Source organism: Narcine bancroftii, chromosome 8, assembly GCF_036971445.1.
Source record: "Narcine bancroftii isolate sNarBan1 chromosome 8, sNarBan1.hap1, whole genome shotgun sequence".
NCBI lineage: Eukaryota > Metazoa > Chordata > Chondrichthyes > Torpediniformes > Narcinidae > Narcine > Narcine bancroftii.
In genome coordinates this window covers 145738681-145763415 of record NC_091476.1, presented here as the reverse complement: position 1 = coordinate 145763415, position 24735 = coordinate 145738681, and the positions used below count along the sequence as shown (strand labels likewise).

General features: G+C 41.7%; 1 protein-coding gene across 4 annotated transcripts in view; it reads left to right on the top strand.

The window, feature by feature from the left end:
* The window catches only part of pacrg (PARK2 co-regulated), a 290834-nt gene extending 267110 nt beyond the window's left edge, over positions 1 to 23724 (top strand). Inside the window, exons 5-6 of one of the 4 annotated variants that reach the window (XM_069895185.1) lie at positions 9366 to 9492; positions 23224 to 23311. In XM_069895185.1, coding sequence (XP_069751286.1) covers positions 9366 to 9451 — 86 coding nt within the window. In that variant the 3' untranslated portion in view covers positions 9452 to 9492; positions 23224 to 23311. Of the gene's footprint in view, positions 1 to 9365; positions 9493 to 23223 lie in introns of all 4 variants that reach the window. The other 3 variants (XR_011343449.1, XM_069895183.1, XM_069895184.1) reach the window with 3 other exon arrangements.
* Positions 23725 to 24735: the final 1011 nt, after the last annotated feature.

Here is a 24735-nt window from a genome sequence, read left to right as displayed (position 1 = left end):
CAGAGGTTAATAATGTGAACATTAAATTGGTGTCAAGTGGAATTTCAAAGGCTTAGGTCGTGGTTTAAATGTAAACATTTACAATGTTTTCCATTGGTCATGTCAAATTTTATTTTCAGTAGATTGTACAAGTACAACCTGACAAAACTACATTCTCCAGTCCTCGGTGCAAAAGATACATAACACACATGCAGACAAATGATACATATGCAGGACAAGTATTTCATCTATACAAACAAATAAATAAATATCATTTCATGAACATGAGAGCCTCAGATAGTTAGTGTGAGCAGTTCCTTTGGTCATTCAGCATTCTCATTGCCAATGGGAAGAAGCTGTTCCTTAGCCAGATGGTGCTGGGTCTGATATTTCTGTATTTCTTCCCCGATGAGAGTAGCTGAAAGATGCTGTGTACAGGTGGAAGGAGTCCTCAATGATTTTGCATGCCCTCTTCAGACGACATTGATCGGTGGGGGGGTGGGGGGGGGGGAGACTACATTGATTTTCTCTGCCACTCTTATGGTCCTGTGGATTGACCTCCAATCAATTTCTCTGCAGTATCTGTACTACACTGTGATGCAGCCGGACAGGACTCCCTCAATAGAGTTCCTACAGAAGGTTGTGCCAACCTTCTATAGAAGTGGAGTCCTCTCCAGAACTTAGCCAAAATTTCATTTCCACGAGGTATGCCTGCTCCATCACCTTAACATCTTTGCGTGCAAATGGGTTCGGACCATACTGACAAACAACGTTAAAGAAACTCCAAACAGGAAGCACACCTGTTTCCTCTGTCGGGTTGGGAGTGGAGATGGGCAGGGAGGAAGAGCGGAATACTTGGAGGGAGGGGAACAACCAGGGACATGTGAATTGTGAAACTTTGGAATCCTCACCTAAGAGGCTGTGGAGTCCCTCTCACTGTTTTCAAGGATAAGAGCAATAGATTTTAGGACACATGCGGATGAGGTATTGAATGGCAGAGAATGCTTGAGTGGCCAACTGTCTGACTGCTATGTATATTTCTTAAGTGTTATGCAGGTCAAGGCCTTTTAGCATCACTTTCCAAACAGCAGACAAAAGTGAGGAACCACATTCTGTATCGACTCACTGTCACTCATAAGACTCCGACACACATTTACATGTTCTTGAACATACAGGATTTGCAAGCATGCAAGATTCGCTTGTGATTAAATGTCAAGGCTGTCAAAGTTGGATCTCTGTGTACTACAGCACCAATTAAGCAATCCATTGAGATGCTAGGTGCTTGCTTCATATTTTGGGAGGAAGGGTGTGTGTTTATAACTATTCATGCTTCAGGTCTCTGATATGCTTTGCTGAGATGTGGAAGGAATGTGGAAAAAAAATGCCTTAGGTCAGTAAATGTTCTGACATTCGAAGAGATTAAAGTTAACCCATTGATGCTGTATGTTTGCTGAACCAAGACGAGATTTTTTTTCTTCTTGCCAACGCATTGCTGTTCTGTTGGATTACCTCTGAATTTGCACTGTTCCTTTTATATTCATAAACTACAAATTCGCTGATGGTACTGGGTTGTATAAAAAGGGGTGATGAGTCAACATACAGGAGGGACTTGGCTGAATGGTGAACCGACCACAAGCTCGGAGTCAAGTGTCACCAAAACCAATGAGCTGATTGTTGACTTCAAGAAGTGAAAATCAGAGGTACATGATCCACTGATCAATGAGGGATGAGATGGTGAGCAAATTTAAGTTCTTGAGAGGATCTTTCCTGGGCCTAACACACAAATGGCATCATGAAGAAAGCAAGTCAGTGCCTCTATTTCATCAGTTGTTAGTGGAGATTTGGAATGATATCAGAAACTCTGGCAAATTTCTACAGTAGTGTGGTGGAATATGTGCAGATCAGCTGCATCACTGTCTGGTATGGGGACTTGAATACCCCTGAGCAAAAAGCCCTGCAAAATGAAGTGAAAACTGCCTAGGACATCACAGGCAAAACCATCCCCACCACTGAGAACATCGACAGGGCACACTGCCATCAAAGAGCAGCAGCAATCATCAAGGATCCACACCACCCAGCACATGCTCTGTTCTCTCTGCTACCATCAGGAAAGAGGTATTGGTGCCACAAGAATCACACCACCAGGTTCAGGAACAGCTGCTCCCCCTCCACCATCAGACTCCTCAATAACAAACTCAATCAGGGACTCATTTAAGGACTTTTACTTTTTTATTGAATTGTTTTGGTCTCTTTGTATTGCACAGTCAGTTTGTTTACATTTCTTTATTTGTTTACATGTGTACATTGAGTACAGTTTTTTCGCACTACCAATAAGTGGTAATTCTACCTCACCTGCACAAAAAAGAATCTCAGGGTTGTATGTGATGTTATGTATGCACTCCGACAATAAATCTGAAATCTAAATCTGGAACTAGAGACAAGAGCAGAAGAAATGGAACTCAGAACCAGCCACCTGCTCTGCCATTCAATAAGATCATGGATGGTCTGTTGTTCAGCATCAACTTTCTTTGCTCATCCTTTAGCAGAAAGCTAAGACCTGTGTAAGTGCTGCCCCCTATTTCCTCAGCTTCAACACGGTGTGGCTGATCACACTGTTTGTGAAGAGCTTCACTTGTAAGATTAACAGAGCTGCATTGCCAGGTTTGCCTACAGATTGATGTGGTGGTTTCAGCGGTGCATTTGATGTCTTGTAAGTTCGAGCAGCTGTCAGCCTGTTACCCAGCAGGTATGATTTTGCAGTTCTGAAAGGGACAGACCAGCTGTGGGGAACTGAATGAACAGAACTTACAATGATAACAGGGGATGGGGCGTGCTTCCAGAGGGTGAGAGAGGTTGTTGGAGGTGAGCGCTGTCAGAGAGTCCAAAAGATTGATGAGAAGCAACATCTGCAGACCCATAGTCAGGCATATCTGCCAAGAGGTTGCTCGGGAGGCATCTGTAAGGGGCTGAGTGTGATTACTGAATGCCTGCATCCTTGGGGAGCCTGGAGTGGGGAAGCATTCCCATGCCCACTCTTTCTGATCCAGTGGGCTAAATGTAAAGTTGAGAAGGGCTCCTCTGCTTGAACATTGGGCTTGGATGACCTCCCTAACTCAGGAGCAAGCAGGGAATTGTGAAGACACACAGGAGGCCACTGCAGTGCCTTGGAATATACTGAGGCCAAGAAACTGAGGGCAGCAGTAGTCCTGACCTCCATGGACAAAGCAAGCAAGGCACATTCATGTGAGGCGTCTTCAATTCACAGATTTCGTCAAAAACATAGAGTGACGATACAGTAGCCCTGTCAGTAGTACAACTGTGTCACAACTTACGTGATCCGGGTTTATTCCTTGAAGAAGGGGCTCAGGCCCCAAAAGTCAGCAATATATCTTTGTCTCCTATAGAGACTGAAAAGACCGGCTGAAACTCCAGCATTTTGGTGTGTTTACTGATTCCACAAGATCTAGGAGCAGAAGTAGGCCATTCAACCCATCCACTCCACTGTTCCATCTCATGAGCTGATCCATTCTCCCAGTCAGCCCCAATCCCCTGCCTTCTCCCTGTAACCTTTGATACCCTGACTATTCAGATTCCAACCACTGTTGCATATATGGAGTTTGCATATTCTCCCTCACTAGGTGACCCAGTTTGCTCCATGTCTCACCGGTTAGAGGTTCATTGGCCATTGTAAATCACCCTGGTTGTGGATGGATGGCAGGAGAGGTAAGAGGGAAATAAATGAGGAAATGAGATTACAGATGGTTTTTATTCAATGATTTTGTGTAAATGGAATTCTAGCTCCCAAACTCTTCAGTCGTCAGATGTCTCCTGATGGGACAAATTCCTGATGAGCTGACATGGAGAGAAAGCTTGTCGAATTCTGGTGTAGCCAACATCTGAGGCAGAAATCTAAATATAAACCTCTGACCAGATGCTCAGCAACAGATGAATACCCTCACAATTACAAATCTTGTAAGACAATTACAAGCTCTGCTGAGCAAACAACCTGGTAGAGTTCCTGCAGGAAGTTGAATCAAGCATTTTCTTTTGCTTTCTCCTGAGTAAACACTATTTCCTGTTGCACTGATCACATTTACAAGGAAACTCCCCGATTCAAAACTCCTGCCAGGGGTGACAGTACAGAAACCCTACTGTTGGAGCCAGGAGTTGGGAGAGATGAACAGAATTATTTTCTGGAGAGGTTATACCAGTTAAACATGAAGAGCTAGGAACTTATAACTTGGACTTGCAATGTTGATTTTGTTTTTTTATTTTATTTTTTGGTTTTGGTCATTTACTTACATTTTGAAAAATTGTATCTTTCAATTGTTTCAAATCAAGAGATGCATCAAATTTCAGTCTTTATAAAGCCCCATTTAATTGATATTAACGACGCTCTTCATTGTTTCTTCAATAAAATCTTCAATTTCCTTCCTGGGCTCGTGAGCACATTTGGCTTCTTGCCTCATTTCTGATCTGGCTTTTACTCTACGTGCCTCTCTTTACACCATCATATCACTGATTGCCCACCCCACCAACAATCCATTGGTCCGGCATCCATAATGGGGATTATGAAAGGTAAATGCAGGCGATGCATCTTCGAGGGCCTAACAGTTGCTGTCGGTATGAGTTTGCACCTTCCGCGATTTCCTCCCACATTGCATAGATGGGAGCTTAAGTGACCACGGCACATTGCCCCTCTCAGTGTAGGAAAGTTAGCAAGAAACCAAGAGGGAGTTGATGGGCATGTGGCAAAAATAGATGTAGGGCCATAGGTGAAAAAAGGGAAGGGGAACGAGCAGATCTTTGGGTGCAGCAAGTAAGAATTTTGGTTGGGTCATTTGTATATTGTACTTGAATATATGACAATAATTTCTCATCTATGGAAATATAGAAATATAAAGTTATGACATTTGTTTTTTGTTTCATTGATTGTTCATACCATAAGAACCAGGAGTAGGATTGATCCCCTTGCATTCCTTGAGCAGGCTCTGCTAATTCCCAAGATTATAGCTGATTTTTATCTTGACCAACTGCATTAAAATCCTGCACTATTCTTATTTCCATTGACATTCAAATCTGTTTTCAATGCAATCAGTGATAGAATACACACCCCTCAAGACGCAGAGAATTCACAGATCTACCTGCCTTAAAAGAAAGAACTTTCTCCTCATTTCAGACTTAAATGGTCTAATCTTGCTCTGAATCTGAGTTCTGGGTCTGACCCCAGAACTGGAGGGAAACATAGAATCATTGCGTTTTAAATGCAGGCTCTTTGGCCCATCTTGTTCATGTTGACCCTGTTGCCTACCTGAGCTTGTCCCATATACCCACATTTGCCCCATATCCCTCTAAACCTTTCCTATCCAGGTACCTGTTGGAATGTCTTCTGGCAAGTAGGATTAAGGAAAATCCTGCATATGTGAAAGAACAGTGTGCGGGTTGGACCAATTAGGGATAAGAGAGGGTGGTGGGTGATGTGTGCCCGGAGGAAGAGGAGGCCCTCAATGAATACTTTGCTTCGCTGTTCACTAGGAAGAAGGACTTTGGTAAAAGTGAGGTCAGTGGAGAATAGGCTAAATGTGCTAGAGCATTTCAAGGTTAAAAAAGATGAAATGCTGAATCTTAAAAACATCCAGATAGACAAGTTCCCAACACCTGTTTTTACAAGAACACAAACACCCCCCCCCCCACACACATACACACACACTCACTCATACCTTACTCCGTGTCTTTCCCCTCTCGATTTCTGTAATTCCCTATCACCCCTGCCCCACCCTACCCTCCCACTGCTGATCGTTTGCTTTGCTCCATGAGGCTGCCCCAAACCCTGTTGATGACTAGCTTCAGGACCAGTCTCCGATTGCCTATCACCATTCTCAACCAGCCCAGGCCAGCCCCAGCAGATGCGATGCAGCTCACTCAGTCCTCACCGAACTCATCCCCCCAAAAAAAACAGTATCCTACTGGTTCTCCAGGCACTTTACAACAGGCTGCAAGGTTCTGTTATAATGTTCCCAGCCAAGGCAGGCAAGTTTACCTTGCATAAGCCAGAGAATGTCAATCTCTCTCTCTCTCTCTCTCTCTCTCTCTCTCTCTCTCTCCTCCCTCTGTCCTCTTTCACAGTGCCAAATTCAATTTTCACCTTTCCTCTTATCATATGCAAGTAACACCTTTTGTTTGTTGGTCTAGACTCCTCCCCCTCCCATTCCTCCACCTTTTCTCTCCGCATTCTTTATTCAGACACCTGTCTGCTTTTTGCTTTTCCTTGAGGAAGGACTCAGGCCCGAGACATCAGTAATATATCTCCACCTCCTACAGATGCTGCGAGACTGGCTGAGATCCTCCAGCATTTTTGTGTGTGTTTTCATTACCATCATTGCCAAACCAAGCCAACATTCTTGGACCACTGTCTCCTGGTCTACCCCAGGCTAAAATATATTCATATTAAAATGACAGGAATCTAATTTAATCTTAAGCCTTCATTGGATCTTAAAAGGGATTATTTGTAATAAGTGAGAAATCAAGTTACAGGTATATTAATATCACAGAACAGCTACAATATGCTACAACTGGCAACAGGGGGTGCAAATCTTAATACCACAGATCTTGTCTAAGTGCCCATTTATTGTCCTTAAATTAATACACCTTAAATAAGAAGTATACTTCAAAATAACGATGGGTCTCAGCAGCTAGCATCTACAGGAGTTTTCTCCAGCCATCATGTTTAAAGAGAAATGCATGATTAATGTAGAAAAGCAAAATATTTATTTTCCCACAAATAGGACAATTATAAATTTGATTTACATTCTTGCTTTTGTTCTGAAATATGACAGAGGGAATGTTAGAGATGGGAACCAATTTCCAAGAAATGGTTTTGCGAAAATCTGGTGGAGTTACTTGATATATTTTGGAGAATTGACTTGGTAAATATCTCTATCACATTTAACAGATTTTGAGAGTGATTTTTTTTCTTTTGTAATTCACTTTATCTTTGAGACATCTCGCATGATTCTAGTCACTGGATTTCAGTTTCTCAGATGACTATAGGAGTTAGCTTGCGAAAGCTTGAACTTACAAATGGTCATAGAATATAATAAGGCAACTGATGATGCTGTTACCTTGGCCAACGACTTCATGGGCACCAGTCTTCACTCCATCAAGGACATCTACAAAATGCAATCTCTAACCTCGAGGACCCCCACCATCCAGGGTATGCCCTCTTCGCACTGTTACCATCAGGAACGAGGTACAGGAGTCTGAAAGTGAACACCAGCAGCAGAAAAATAGCTTCTTCCCCTCTGCCACCAAATTTCTGAATGGACAATGAACCATAGACACTTTCTCACTTTCTTTTATTTCCTTACACTATTTATTTATGTTTGAAATGTAATGCTACCACAAAACAATGAATTTTGTGACATGTTCATGACAATAAAATTCTGACTGAGAAGAATTGCTCAGTCCATTTGATTGCAGAGTAGTAGGAATGGGAATATAATTCCAAGCCATTGAAGATGTTCACCCATTTTATGCAATGACTTTGGATTACACAGAGTGTAAGGCCCAGAAATGGTTCATTTGACCGAGTCAGTGCACTGATAGTCCTCTGAAGCTTTGCCCATCTTTCCTCATCTAAATTGTTCAATATAACCTTCTGTGCTCTTCTCTGAGCTGATGGGAACTGGCACAGAAGAGGAGATTAGATCAGGGGCAGATCATTCCTGATCATATCGAATGTAAGTCAGGCTCGAAGGGCTGAATGGCCTCCTGCTTCCCCTTTTTTGTAAATTTCTTATGTTTTCCTTCATCTCTTTGTCTAGATTGATGGTATTTCTCTGAATCTCTCTCCACTTCCTCACCAATCTTTGACAAGAAATTTCTCCTGAATTACCAATAGGATTTCTTCGTGTTTGTTTCATATTGAGGTCCAGTCATACTCTTCCTATTGTTTGAAACATCCCCTTTCCACCCACTCTTTCAAAGCCTTTCGTAATTGTAAATGCCATTTCAAGATCACCTGTCTGCTTTCTTTTCTCAAGAAAATAAAGACCCAAAAAGTTACATTGCACTTTGAGAAATAAATGGATTTGAATAATTGTTTAAAGAATAATTTGAACACATGGGATTGAAGAACAAATTTGGAAGGTGTAGATTTTTTAAACTAATAAAGGACTTATATTTATATAATTCTTTTCATAAAATTAGCATGACCTAGCCACTGGAATACTGTTGTTAATTTTGTTTAGACATACAGCGCGGTAACAGGTCATTTCAGCCCATGAGTCTGTGCCACCCAATTTACTGCCAATTAACCTACACCCCTAGTACATTTTGAATGGTGGGAGGAAACTGGAGCACTGGGAAAAACCCACACAGACACTTGGAGAATGTACAAACTCCTTACAAACAGCATGGGATTTGAACCCCGGACCCGACCGCTGGCGTTGTAAAGGCGTTGTGCTAACCGCTACACCTACCACGCCACCCCACTTGCTACACTTGGAAATGCAGAAGCATAGTTTCATACTCCAATGCCTTAAAATAAAATGGGGCCAATGAGCAGATAACATGCTTTAGAGATACCACGAAGTATTGGCCAGGATAACAGGAGATCACTAATTACTATACACCTCTCTGAGATTTTCAACAACTAAGTATGATTTTGCTTGTTTTTTTTAAAATAGTTTCCAGTGTTCTATTGAATTCTAACAGTGGATTGCAGTATGTTCAGTAGAAGTAACCTTGGCTTGAACTCATTGATCTTGGTCCTATATCTTTCGCCAATCAATCACAGAACATCATTCATCACCACTGGGATTAAAAAGAAAATAGAAATGAGTGGCTTGCCATTCTCTCCAGTTGGTATCACCTTCAAACCCAATTTTTTGGAACAATTTCTAGATGCACCAGCGTGTATTCCTGTTTCAATGGCATTCCAGATACCTTCAGCTTACCACTTCAAGAACATTGCTTGTCAAAGAGTCTAAAAACAAGGAAATGTATAATGTAGTCAAATCATTTCCCTCCCTTCCACAGACTCCATCTACATCTCCCGCCACCTAGGAAGGGCAGCCCACACACTGAAGGACCCGTCACACCTGGACACACTCTCTTCTCCCTCTTTCCATCGGGGAGAAAGTAGGAGAGGGTGAAATCACATGGAAACAGGCTTAAAGAAAGATTCTTGCCTGCGGCAGGCTCCTGAATGAACCCCACCACAGAGCTATTATGCTGCCCTTGCTTAGTACTCATTGATCTTTTACTTCTTTGTAATTTACACATGGTAAACTGTTCTAAATATGATACTATGAATGTAAGAGCTAACTTATTAGACTGCTTATAAAATAACCCTTCTCACTCTATCAGGTATAATTTCTTTTTAGCTATACAGCATGGCAACCGGTCCTTCTGGCCAACAATCCCGTGCTGCCCAAATACCAAAAAACCCTACAACCCCTGTATGTTTTGAAAAGTGGGGTGAAGCTGAGGCGTTCAGAGAATGGATAGAAGGTACAATCTTCTTACAGTCTGCACTAACAACTATGCTAACTGTCCCATTGACTGTTTAATGTGACAAATAAACTTAGAAACTTGTTAAAGCATTATAATGCTGTGAAATAACTTGAATTAAAGAAGCATTTTAAGAAATATGTGGCAAAACCTCAAACTATTGCAAAACTTTTCACTTCCCTTTTAAGATGCCCCAAAATCCTTCTTTTGATGTGCTGATATTGTTGTAACGGAGAACGAATCTAAGACCACCAGCCAGGGCTGAACTCTCCTGTGCAATCCGGAAGAAAAAGCGTGGGTACGTAGAGGAGATCCATAGACGGCTGTGCAACACCGTCGACACGAGGTTCATGTGGGAAGGGATCAAAACTATACTAGACCACAAGAGACAACCTTGCGAGTCAAAGACAACAATGACTCCCTTCCAGACAGACTGAAAATCTAACCACGTTTTGATGAGAACAGGCTGATGCCAAAGAAAGCTTCATGTCCCCCCGCTGAACGGGCACCCTGCATAGCAGTGGCCGAGGTGAAGAGAACCCTATCCAAGGTAAACCCACACAAGGGAGTAGGACCATAGAATGTACTTGGTCAGGGACTGAAGGATTGTGCAAACCAACTGACAAAGGTCCTTATGGACATCTTCAAAATTTCACTGCAGCAGTCAATTTTTCGTGTGGGTTTCAAGGCAGCCACTATAATTCTGGTACCAAAGAGAATGACTGTGACAGCCTTCAATAACTACTGCCCAGTGCCAATGACCTCCACCATTATGAAATGCTATGAGCGTCTGGTGATGGAATGCACCAAAGCTCATCTCCTAGAGACACTGGACCTATTTCAATCCACCCATATATGGAACCATTTCATTGATGATACTATAGCCTTATTCCTCCGCTCATCCTGACTCACCTGGAGAATGACACCTCATATGGCAGGTTATTCATAGACTTCAATCTGTCCGTGACAGCTGCAGACTGTTGAGCACCATCATGCTGAACATTGGCACACCTCAGGGCTGTGTGCTCAGTCCACTCCAGTTCATGCTACTAACCCATGACTCCCATATCCAGCTCCAGCAGAGTTTTCAGATGACACTACAGTAGTTGGCCTCAACAGCAACAACGATATGTTGCACTACAGCAAAGAGGTCAAAAATTGCATGATATGGTGCAAGTGTAACAAAGGAGATGATTTTGGACTTCAGGAGGATTAGGGATGACCTCCTTTCACTAAACATTAATAGCTTGGTAATAAAGAGAGTAGAGAGCAGCAAGTTCCTTGGAGTCCACTAAACAAGTGACCTATCCTGGACACACAGCTCTTCACTTGTCAGGAAGGCACAACACTGACTGCACTTCCTGAGAAAACTGAGGTGGACAAGGTTACTGGCCACCATCCTGTTAACTTTCTACAGAAGCTCTGTCAAGACTATCCTGGCATTGAATCGGAGGTCAATCCACAGGAACCCAAGAGCAGCAGAGAGGATCACTGGTTTCTCACTCCCCTCCCATTGATGTGATCTCTGAGATTGTTGTTTGAAGAGGACTTGCAAAATCACCGAGGACTCTACCACCCTGCATATAGCATCTTTCAGCTACTCCTATTGGGAAGGAGATACAGGAGTGTCAGAGCCAGATCCACCAGGCTGAGAAACAGCTTCTTCCCACAGGTAGTGAGGATGCTGAACGACCAAGGGAACTGCTCATAAAAACCCTCTGAATCTCTGCTATCTATTCAATAATATTTACTAAGTTTATATATACGTACTGCATAAGCACAGTGTAGTATATACATACTGCATATTTACAGTATAGTTTGTCTGTGTGTGTGTTATGTCTGTATGTGTGTTTGCATGTTTGTGCACCAAAGACTGGAGAATGCTGTTGCATAGATGAAACAGATGTTGATGAACTTGAACTTGAGGAAGTGTGGCAGCAACGTCCCATAAATAAAGATATCGTATCGAACAAAAAATCTATTTTTGTGAAACAAAAACAAAAAATGCTGGGTAACACTGCCAGTCAAGAACATCAATACCTGCTTTTCAGATATTGGGCAGGGAGTCCAAGGAAAAGTCTACTGCTCTTCTTAAAAATAGCACCATTGGCTTTTTTAGATCCACCAAAGAGAGCAGAGGTGGGCTTGGTTTGAAGCCTCTGCATCACCTGGCAATGTGGCAATTCCTCTGCTCTGCACCAAGGTTGTTGGTCTCTCGTCCCTGCTTAGAGCTTGAACTCAAACCTGCTGACTCAGAATTAAAGTGCAATTGACTGAGTTTCAGCAAACACACAGCCAAAATAACACATGAAAGTTATGGAATGGTGTCCTGTGCCATATAGGGTGGAAGAGAGGATCACTAGAATTTCCCTCCACCCCCCCCTCCCCCCCAATTGACGTGATCTACGGGATCATTGTCTGAAGAGGGTGCTCAAATTACTTTAAGACCCTTTCCACCCTGCACCCAGCATCTTTCAGCTGCTCCCATTGGGAAAGAGATACAGGAGGATCGGAGCCAGTACCACCAGGCTGAGGAGTAGCTTCTTCCCACAGGCAGTGAGAATGCTGAACAACCAAAGGAACTGATCACAGTAAACATCCAAATCTCTCATATTCACGAAACAGTATTCATTTATGTATTTATTTATTTAGATGAACACTTATCCTGCATGTGTATTGTTTATCTATATGTGTGTTATGTCTGGTTGAATGTCTGCATGTTTTGCACTGAGGACCAGAGAACACTGTTTCGTTGAATTGTACTTGTGCGATCAGATGACAATAAACTTGACTTATTTGTTGAAACACACAAGACAAATACAATATTTTAGGATGAATTCCAACAAGAACCGTGAGTCTTTAAGAAATGGAACAGATGAACAGTAGACCAGCTTTTAGTATGCTGAAAGCCAGACAAGGTGTTTTAATGAAGTGGAAAGATGAACTTCCACCGACTCATGGGCAGTGGCTAAATGATGTAATGGCATATTTATGTTTGGAAAAAATTTAGATAAAAAGTTCCAGTTTGAAAAGGTAAGGGATTCATTCATAGAATATCATCATGGTCGGGAGTTTTAGGCTGTTGGGCTGCTCCGGCGATACTCCGTATGGCTTCTGGGGGTAGCAATCTGATCCAGTTTTGTTGCTCTCTTTTTTCTTTGTTTCTTTCATATCGATTAGAGGGAGGGGTTAGATTAGCGTTAGTTTTGTTTTTCATTTTTTTTTCTTTGTTTCATAATATAAATTGATTAATTAGATGGTCCTCGACTAAAATATTAATATTAATTGATATTTTACCAAGTTATGAACAGATCGATTTTAAAGTAATTCATGTGATTTTCATTTTAATCTTAATAATACTAATGGGCAATTAATAATGAAAATAGGAAACTGTTAATTAGAGAATTTTTACCTGTTGTATATTATTTATATATATTTTAGAGGCTCTGATAGCTCAGTGGTTAGAGCACTGGTCTTGTAAACCAGGGGTCATGAGTTTGTTCCTCATTGGGCCCTCATTTCAGACTTTCTGTCTTCCTTTCTGTGGACAAAGTTAAAGAATTTCATGTATGTTACATTCTAAATTTAGTATTATGTAACAATAATGGAACCTTTACCTTTGATATTTCCTTCTGTTATGTCAATGCAACATTTATATGAGATTATTAAATTGAACTCAATAAAAATATTTTAAAAAGAAAGATGAACAGTAGGCCCGTTTTAGAGATAGTATTGGTTAGGACAACAGGAAATCACAAATTATCGCATAGCTCACTGAAGACAATGATCTAGTGTGGAGAACATGAATTTGTGTGAATCACAGCAGGAGATGTCCTAGGAAGGCAGGGATGAGGGCTGCTGTGCAGTGATGGAGCCAGTAAGGAATCAGAAGAACCAGGAAAACAAATTCAATCTGAAACAATATTTGGGGTGAATTGGAATTGAGAGGGGCAAGGTGATTGTTGGGGGGGGGGGGGGGTGTTGGTGGACACCACTGCACTGTTTTCCTGGCGAAATACAAAAAGAATGTCTGTGACTGAAATCTATGTGCAAGACAGTAACAGGCACTGGGCAATGCTAATAGTGAATCTTTGTCTGTCTTATGGCAGACTCGAGGCAATTTTGTGTAATATTACATTTCTGTTTCATTCTTTCTTTCTTTGGCTTGGCTTCGCGGACGAAGATTTATGGAGGGGGTGAAAAGTCCACGTCAGCTGCAGGCTCGTTTGTGGCTGACAAGTCCGATGCGGGATAGGCAGACACGATTGCAGCGGTTGCAAGGGAAAATTGGTTGGTTGGGGTTGGGTGTTGGGTTTTTCCTCCTTTGCCTTTTGTCAGTGAGGTGGGCTCTGCGGTCTTCTTCAAAGGAGGTTGCTGCCCGCCAAACTGTGAGGCGCCAAGATGCACGGTTTGAGGCGTTATCAGCCCACTGGCGGTGGTCAATGTGGCAGGCACCAAGAGATTTCTTTAGGCAGTCCTTGTACCTTTTCTTTGGTGCACCTCTGTCACGGTGGCCAGTGGAGAGCTCGCCATATAATATGATCTTGGGAAGGCGATGGTCCTCCATTCTGGAGACGTGACCCATCCAGCGCAGCTGGATCTTCAGCAGCGTGGACTCGATGCTGTCGACCTCTGCCATCTCGAGTACTTCGACGTTAGGGGTGTAAGCGCTCCAATGGATGTTGAGGATGGAGCGGAGACAACGCTGGTGGAAGCGTTCTAGGAGCCGTAGGTGGTGCCGGTAGAGGACCCATGATTCGGAGCCGAACAGGAGTGTGGGTATGACAACGGCTCTGTATACGCTTATCTTTGTGAGGTTTTTCAGTTGGTTGTTTTTCCAGACTCTTTTGTGTAGTCTTCCAAAGGCGCTATTTGCCTTGGCGAGTCTGTTGTCTATCTCATTGTCGATCCTTGCATCTGATGAAATGGTGCAGCCGAGATAGGTAAACTGGTTGACCGTTTTGAGTTTTGTGTGCCCGATGGAGATGTGGGGGGGCTGGTAGTCATGGTGGGGAGCTGGCTGATGGAGGACCTCAGTTTTCTTCAGGCTGACTTCCAGGCCAAACATTTTGGCAGTTTCCACAAAGCAGGACGTCAAGCGCTGAAGAGCTGGCTCTGAATGGGCAACTAAAGCGGCATCATCTGCAAAGAGTAGTTCACGGACAAGTTTCTCTTGTGTCTTGGTGTGAGCTTGCAGGCGCCTCAGATTGAAGAGACTGCCATCCGTGCGGTACCGGATGTAAACAGCGTCTTCATTGTTGGGGTCTTTCATGGCTTGGTTCAGCATCATGCTGAAGAAGATTGAAAAGAGGGTTGGTGCCAGAACACAGCCTTGCTTCACGCCATTGTTAATGGAGAAGGGTTCAGAGAGCTCATTGCTCTCTGACCCGACCTTGTTGGTTTTCGTGCAGTTGGATAATCATGTTGAGGAACTTTGGGGGACATCCGATGCGCTCTAGTATTTGCCAAAGCCCTTTCCTGCTCACGGTGTCGAAGGCTTTGGTGAGGTCAACAAAGGTGATGTAGAGTCCTTTGGTTTGTTCTCTGCACTTTTCTTGGAGCTGTCTGAGGGCAAAGACCATGTCAGTGGTTCCTCTGTTTGCGCGAAAGCCGCACTGTGATTCTGGGAGAATATTCTCGGCGACACTAGGTATTATTCTATTTAGTAGAATCCTAGCGAAGATTTTGCCTGCAATGGAGAGCAACGTGATTCCCCTGTAGTTTGAGCAGTCTGATTTCTCGCCTTTGTTTTTGTACAGGGTGATGATGGTGGCATCACGAAGATCCTGAGGCAGTTTACCTTGGTCCCAACAAAGCTTGAAAAACTCATGCAGTTTGGCATGCAGAGTTTTGCCGCCAGCCTTCCAGACTTCTGGGGGGATTCCATCCATACCTGCTGCTTTGCCACTTTTCAGTTGTTCGATTGCCTTATATGTCTCATCCAGGGTGGGAACCTTATCCAGCTCTAGCCTTAGGGGCTGTTGAGGGAGCTGGAGCAGGGCGGAATCTTGGACTGAGCGGTTGGCACTGAAAAGAGATTGGAAGTGTTCTGACCATCGGTTGAGGATGGAGATCTTGTCGCTGAGGAGGACTTTGCCGTCTGAGCTGCGCAGCGGGCTTTGGACTTGGGGTGAGGGGCCGTACACAGCCTTTAGAGCCTCGTAGAAGCCCCTGAAGTCGCCAATGTCCGCGCTGAGCTGTGTTCGTTTGGCGAGGCTAGTCCACCACTCATTTTGGATCTCCCGTAGTTTGCGCTGAAGATGGCTGCATGCGCGACGGAAGGCTTGTTTCTTCTCTGGACAGGACGGCTTTGTAAGGTGAGCCTGGTGGGCAGCTCGCTTCTTTGCCAGCAGCTCCAAGAACGCGGCGCGGGTTACACACTCTACTGGTCTGGCAAGCCTTCGGATGAACGACGCCTATCTGGTGTAGGCTTCATGGTCAAGAGCTTCATTGCCTCCAAACTCGAAAACCTTCCGACAGGCCTCTCGGACCGAATCATGTCCATGCGACTCCCACTTCAAAACAAGCGTCACATCACCCTCATCAGTGTCTATGCTCCAACCCTCCAGGCGGAACCAGCAGAAAAGAACAAGTTCTACACCGACCTGCGCAACCTCATCCAACGTACCCCTACAGCCGACAAGGTTGTCATCCTGGGCGACTTCAACGCTCGTGTCGGCAAAGACTCAGAAACCAGGCCAGGAATCCTGGGCAAGCATGGCGTCGGCAAGTGCAACGACAATGGGCGCCTCCTGTTGGAGCTCTGCGCAGAACAGCGACTTGTCATTACAAATACCCTTTTTCAGCAGAGGGACAGCCTTAAGACCACCTGGATGCATCCCTGATCCAAACACTGGCACCTCCTGGACTACATCCTGGTGCGAGAAAGTGACAAACAAGATGTGCTCCACACCAGGGTCATGCCTAGCGCGGAATGCCACACTGACCACCGGCTGGTTCGCTGCAAGCTCAACCTTCACTTCAAGCCAAAGCCCAGGAACAATAAAGCCCCCAGAAAGAGGTTCAATGTTGGAAAACTGCAGTCAGACGAAGCGAGAGGAAACTTCCAGGCAAACCTCAAAGCAAAGCTCGACGTTGCAACCCGCCTCACGGACCCGTCCCCTGAAACCCTCTGGGATCAGTTGAAGACTACCATACTGCAATCCACTGAAGAGGTACTGGGCTTCTCCTCCAGGAAAAACAAGGACTGGTTTTGTCTGTTTCATTACATAGACAATAAATACTCCCACCTGATCTGGCATATAGTCTGACAGCTCAGAGATGGTGGAGGGGTCAAAACAGGTGGGAGTGAGATATAATTGTGTCCTATTACCATAAAAATGATACTGATTTTGAATGATGTAATTAAAAAAACAAAATGCTAATTGGGAAGATCAGAGGCCTCCAGGGGCAACAATGAGAGAACAAGACAATCTAAAGATGTTAATTGGATAAATAAAGCTGAAATTAGATGAGAACAGTTCAACAAAGCTGAACAATAAAACAATCCAATTGGGTAATATTTATTCCTATAATTAATAAAAATTTTTGCAGGACAATTCCATTTTATTTAGTATTTGTTCAAAGTATTTATTATTGAAAGTAAGAATATTCCATCCTTTGGTTCTCACAAGTTCCCCCATACTCCTTAGAATTTTCTCATGACCATATTGTAGTTATTGATGCAACCTGAGAATTGCCAATTTGTCAGTTACTTGTGACTACCAGATTACTGTGAATCCTTGCATCTGGAAAGCAAAAGTGGCCCTAAAGTCAATTTCAGATTTTAGTAATGAAGCAAACAAGAGGAGGTATGTTACAGTATAAATATCCCGAAGCTCAGGGAATCAAAACAGATGAACAAAAAAAATGCAGGTTTCTCATTGTTCCACTTGAATAAGGAAACTAGTTGCAAGGAAATAGTCTGTTTTCTGCATTTCCAGAAATGTTCACATTCTGCATCAGGCAGCTGCAAAAGTCACATGTCAAAGCTGTTCTGTAAACAGAAAATGCTTTGGAGTCATCCATGGATACTTAGCTTTCATTAATTTGGTTGGTGGGGGGGGAGGGGTGAGGAGAGGGGTTACTTTTAATTTGGTTAAATTTCTGTTAAAATATTTATATGTACACAAGTGTGAGACTGTAACAGTGCATTGTTCTTCTGAACTGGATAGTCTCACTGTGCACATTTCAATACCTCGAGAAACTCTTGAAATTTCAGGGTGGGTGGGTAATAATTAATCTCAGACCGTGACTGAATTCGTACACAGCATTGAATTCCACACAGTACACACACTGTAATGGCTTGTTTAGAAAGGAGTCATGATCTTTCCTGTCTCGTCCTCCCTCTCTCTTCCCCTCCCCCATCCCACAAGCCGTGTGGTTTGCAAGCCTTTCTGGATTGCTGTTTCCTGAGTTCTGCACCATCAGTAGGCTGCAGCATTCCCACAACTCACGCTGAGCAGACAAAGGCGATCTGTGCAGTGACAAATCTCCATTATCAGTCTCCAAACAGGCCACTACTGTTTCTACTGGTTGTTTGCATCACGATTCACTCCCAAATATTTCTATTTCCCAAATGTCATTTTTGGGTTGAATTCACTTTGCGTGTGGTTACAATTCCACTGATGCTTCTTTTTGGGAAGTAATTTCTCGGAATTCTCTGCTGTTAGAAATGGATGCTACCTGCTTTTTCTTTACTTGAGAAGAGTTTTGTTGCCCATTTCTGCAGCTCTGAACAATCCAATGCACAAACACTGCCCTCACAGCACGACTTTACCCAAATTACTTGGCACAGATATCCTGTTAGCTTCAAACATTAGGTTTATATAAAGGCAGTTATTTTTAAAAAAAAACAGTTATTTAGGAATTAACCAAGGAATTACAGGAGATTCTGAAAAATTTAGAGAAACTGTATTTAATCTTTCCTGTTCTTGCCTACTGACACCATCACTCCTGAATTACCAGTTTCTACCAGAATAAATGGCTGGTGTCCCAGGAACTGGTCACATCACTTTTATTTAAGTGGTAAATGGCTTTAGAATATACAACATAAAACATTACAGCACAGGACAAACCCTTCTGCCCACAATTTTAAATTTAAATTTAGACATCCAGCACGGTAACAGACAATTTTAGCCCATGAGCCCATGCTGCCGAATTACACGGTACATTTTGGATGATGAGAGGAGCCCCCGGAGTAAATCCACACAGAGACGGGGGGAGGGGGGGGGGGTTCATACGAACCCTTCATCGAGGTATGGCTCAAGCCCGAAACATTGGTTATGTACTTTTATTTTTGCTATATAAAGTACACTGTTTGACATGCTAAGTTTCTCCAGCATTATGTTTTTACTTTAACCTGAATGCACACTTTCATGTTTTACTTCATCTACTATAACCTACTACTCCTACAGAAAGCTAATTTTGTATCCATCTGAGTAGGTCACACTGGATCCCTTCTAGACCAGCCTGCCATGTAGGATAATGCCAAAGGTAAAGTCCTTGTAGACAGTATCTACTGACCTTCCCTCATCAGTCCTCTTTGCCACATTTTCAGCGAATTCGGTCAAATTTATGGCATTAGCACACTCCAATTTTCTGATACTTCACTTGAGGTGAACGATGATATAAAATCTCTGCCAATTCCTTAGCAGCTTCTTTCTAATTTCCATTTTGTGATATTTTAATGTATTATTATTACAATAAAATCTCTGTTATCTGGAATTCAGGCAAGTGGCAACCTCAAGCAACTGGCAACCTCAAGCAACTGTCAAAAAAAAACACGGAAAATAAATGAGTAAATAATACAGCAGTTTAAAATTGATGTGCTTCACAATTAGTTCTCCATTCACGCAACACGCAGCAACTGGAAAACTCACTTATCCGGCATATACCAATCCCCAAAGGTGCCGGATACCGGGGGTTTTACTGTATGCATCAACAGAATGGACCTCACTCCTACCTTTGCTGTGTGATTCATTGAGTGATAAGCAGCTTTATTTCTTTTGTGGTAAATGGCCAAAATATGTTTCTTGTGTAGCTTCTGGGTTTTAAACTTATGCTTGTGTGCTGTATATAATGATTAACATAAGATGTGTTTACTTCTATTGCTGTGTATCCTGCCAAATTTAATGATTGTGGTCAGATTTTTGTATGATCAGCCAAAAGTATGTGTGTGGTGCAGGATGGTTGGGTGTAGAAAGCAGGTAAATGAGCCTTTTGCCTATAATCAAAAGGCGCATGAAAGACGCATGTTTTGTGCATGTAGAATCTTAGAATTATATAATTATTATGGAGCAAATGAAGGCCATTTTGCCCTTCATGTAGAAGCCATTCCCATTCCCCTGCTCTTTTAATAGATCCCTGCAAATTATTTTTGCTGCAAATGATAATCTAATTGCCCTTTGAATGCCTCTGTTTCTCTCACGGGCAGCGAGTTCCAGATCATAACCACTCAATAAATATAATTTTTCTCCACATTTTATCTGTATCCTTTACCCATTTCAACCCCCGGTCTTCCAATCATTTGTTAATGGTAGCAATTTCCCTCCACTTATCTGATATTACATGTTAAATATGCAACTGTTTTCGGTACACCTCCAAACATGATTAAACATAAATTGCTGTGTGCTCTGGAATTAAACCTCAGCGGAAGGCAATGCATAAAATTAAAACTGATGCTGAACTGCAAACATTTGTACATCTTAAATCATTGGTTTTAGTAAAGTGATCTATTTATTTCATGATAAGATAAATTGGGTTGCTGTTTGCATAGGTGCTCTGTGGTGAGTAAGGGATTGTTAGGGTGGCATGTAAGTGGAAAAAAAAGGTGAAGAACCATTGGCTCAGTCCTAATGATCTATAGCCCTCCATGCCCCTCCTATCCATGTACCTATCCAACATTTTCTTCAATGTTAAAATTAAGTTTGCATTCACCACTTCAGCAGGCAACTCATTCCACACTCCCACCACTCTCTATGTGAAGTTCCCACTAATGTTCCCCTGAAACATTTCACCTTTCACCCTTAACCCATGTCCCCTAGTTCTTGTCTCACCATTCAGTGGACGAAGCCTGTTTGCATTTACTCTCTGCCCTTCATTATTTAAAAGGTGCAGCAGAGAGAATTTGTTGTACAGTGTGGTGTTGGGCATGTTTGTTCACAGAAACAAACAGGATAATAATTGGCACTGTCCATGTCAATATCGAGACAAAATATTCATGCCAATGTTGGACTTGGGGTACATTCTTGTCGTTTACCCAACTTAAAGTGAATTAATAATATTTTATTGCTGCTAATTTCTGAAGCTTTGAATCAAAGTCCCTATCGCATAGAGTATAGATTCTGCTGTAGCTACAACAGATTTGTTAGAGGGAATTACAATTACTGCAACAGCACGTACATTAAATTCCACTTGTTGTTATGTCCAACCTGACAGCCAGATTTATGATGTCAACGTAGGGAGGTAATAAAAATTAACAGGGTTGAAATATCTCTGAAGAAATCCACAAAAGCTGCAATTAACAGGAAGATTAGACACAAGTGGCATTAGACGAAAAGCAATTAAAATATTTCTGACAATCACTGTACATTTGTCACTTGCAGCAGAAATAATTAGAGTTCTTTAACTCTGTCCAATGTTGGATAATGAACAGTGTTTTCAAATAAAGATACATGGATTTTTTTGGCCGAGTTAAACAATTAAGCACAATTACACCTGATACGAGCCCAACAACTGGCATGAAGCTCCAAACTGGATTTAGAATGCCATCAAGACTAGAATAGAACATCAGGGCAAATTTAGGGTTATGCAGATGATATTCTTCCCAATTTAACTATTCCTGCAGAAAAAGTAAGGGGAATAGTTAGTGAGGTTATAAACTAAAGTTAAACACGAAAGTCTGCAGACACCATGATTGTAGTAAACGACAAGATTGCTGGAGGAACTCAGCATCCATAGGAAGTAAGGATATTGACCCAATGTTTTGGGCCTCAGCCCTTCTTCAAGTTATCAAGGTTATAAACTAATTGAGGAGTTCAGTGTATCTTCGGTGACGAGTAAATATATTGGGGTTGTTGGTCATTTGGGTGTAATTGGGCAGCATGGGCTTGTGGGCCAAAAGGGCCTGTTACCGTGCTATATACCTAAAATTTAGGGCATCATGGTTAGCGTAACACTGATACAGCGCCAGCGACCTAAGTTCAAATCCGACGATGTCCGTAAGGAGTCTGTACCTTCTCCCCTTGCCTGCGTGGATTTCCTTTGGGCACTCCCACCCTTCTTCCCACCCTTCAAAATGTACAGGGGATTGTAGGTTAATTGGGTTTAATTGGGTGGCACGAACTCAAGAGCCAGAAGGGCCTGTGACTATGCTATATGTCTAAATTTAAAAATTAAATTAAATTAAAAACCAATTTGATAAATTCCTGATGGATAGAGAGGTATGCAGCAAGACTCAAGATTCTTGTGTACATCCCCAATTACCTTGAGAAGTAAGCAACTCCCACTGAACTACTACCGCATGGTTTGTTTGACTATTGCAGACAGTTGATATTACTGTGGATCTTTTCTCATGGCAAGTTTCTTTCCTCAAAGCAATTGTTTTTAATGTCAATCTGGCCCTTTCACTTTCACTGATGGGTGTTTTTAATTGTTTTTTTGGAGTTCAAATTCAAATTCTCAGCAAGGCAAAGTGGCTTTTAAATTTGCATCCTCTGGTCTGGGACTTCAAGGAGTTAATTGTCCAACCACAGTTACAATAGATTTTAGAGCAATATAATCAAAGATTTACTCACTGGAGCACTCAGTTAAAGAACAATTAAATGCTAGATCTGATGTTTCCCAAAGTCTCAAAATCCATCCCTAATGTTGGTGGGACTGAGTTATTTGCATTGTTTGGACAGTCCTGTCCAAATTCTAAGAGCATATCGACGTCTGTGCTTATTGATGTGACTGTCAATGGTCGATACAAAAAGTTTCCAAGGGTTAAAAAAGCAAAGGCAATTAATATATTTTCAAGATTTTTGAAATGCATTTCAATTAATTCAAAAAGCTCAGGATTTTCTTTGAATACAGAGAGAGAGAGAGAGAAAATCCACTCCACAATGGAATCTTACACATTCCTCTTATAAGGACGATACAAACGTCAGTCGAAGCTTCATGAGCCCTTATAGCTCTTCAAACCTGCTCCATTATTCATTATCAGCATAACTCATCTGTTTGTTGATCTCCTCTCTCGTGTCTGATCTTCATAACCCCTGATATCCCATTACTTCAAAAATCTATGAATGCATTTACTAATTCTGTGTCTCTGGAATGAAGAATTCCAAAACCGCTCACTCTTTTGAAAGGAGAATTTTTCTTTGCATTTCAGCTTCAAACAGGCAGATCTTTATTCACAGACTATACAACTGGTTCCAAATCTTCCCCATCAGGGCATATATCCCACAATGGCTACCACGATTAAGTACCTTCAGAATATTTTAAGTTATGAAGACCTCTGTGCAGAGTAGTCATGGAGGCATTTTCATGGAAACTGAGGCCAGGCCATTACAGAATTCTGATCTAAGTACCACACAAGCAATTATTCATGTTGATTCTTCTCAATATCTTAAAAACACTTAAATGTAGTATATTACCTACGCAGAAAAAAATGTACATTGATTGGATAAGATATATTCTTTTGATCTCTGAAATGATTGTCCTCTGCTTTTTCCTTCTCATCACCAGTAAATTCAGGAGATGGTATTGACTACAGTCAGCAGAAACGAGAAAATATCGGTGACCTTATAAATGAAACTCTGGAGGTGTTTGAGCGTTTTGGAGGAGAAGATGCATTCATCAACATAAAATACATGGTCCCCACGTACGAGTCCTGTGTACTAAATTAAGCAAATGGAAAAGACCTGCAATGAAGAATTGAAATCCATGTTGTGCAAACCTTTCCCCCTGCATTTCAAAATCATCCGAATGTATTTCAGAAAATTAGAATGTTATTTGAAATAGAGTCTTTCATGGGAAGTACAAAAAAAAATATCATCAGTGGAAAAGCAGTTAGAAAATGACAGAACTCAACGAGCTTTGCATTTCATCTTTAACATCTCCAGCTCTAGTAGAGCTTTGACAAGAAATAACATCCATTTCATTAAACAACACAAATTAGCTGAATAATTATGAAGATCCTGTCCATGTATACAAATTCTGTGTTCAATAAAAAGCATTCATTAGGGACTGGTGTTCCCAATTCTGTCATTTTTGTGCAAAGTTTATGAGATTGATTTTTTTTTTAGGTGTTGGTGTTAATTCCAGTGTCTTGATGATGGTTAACAATGCACACATCAAATCAACTGTTTATGGTTAACTGGAAATGACTTGCGCCTTTCATTACATTTATAAATTCCTAACTCTAAATCTATCCCTAACCCTAATGGCTTCTATACTGTACATATCAGCCAATTTACTTACATCAAGCTCTCATGGACAACAATATGAGGAGGACTGGATAATTTTTTTTTTGTCATGATGTTTGAAGGTTAAATATTGACCAAGATAACATAGAGAACTCCCTTGCTCTTCATAGAACCTTTGGATCTCTCACATCAACCTGAGAGAGGAGACAGTGTATTGCTTTTTTTTTCAAATTTTATTTATAAATTTAAAACCACAAAAAATCCACTTATTTTACAATAATGCAAACCCCTTTGAAATACATGTGCTATATATAAGAAAAAAGAAAAGAATAAGAGACAAATAACTCCCCATCCATAAACCTCCCACCCTCCCCCCTCTAACCTCTTACAAAGCAAAAAAGAGTAGGACAAGAGATCTTCAACAGGAGCGCCCCTTACTATAGGGATTTTTCTAATATACAGAGATCGTTAGGAGAAAGGGAATATATGAGATTCATTTAAATATTCATATCCATAGATTGTAAATATGGGCACCATATTTTCCAAAATATATGATATTTAAATCTTAAATTATAAATAATTTTCTCAAGTGGTATACATCTCTGAACTTCCACATGCCATCTCTCAATTCTCAATTCTGGATCAGACTTCCAAGTTATAGCAATACATTTTCTAGCTTTTGCTAAAGCAATTTGAACAAATGTCACTTGGTACATATTCAATTTTAATTTAGGTTTAACCCCTCTAATATCACCCAATAAACATAACATTGGATCTTGTGGGAATTTAACCCCCATTATTCATTCTAATAAATTACCTATTTCCAACCAAA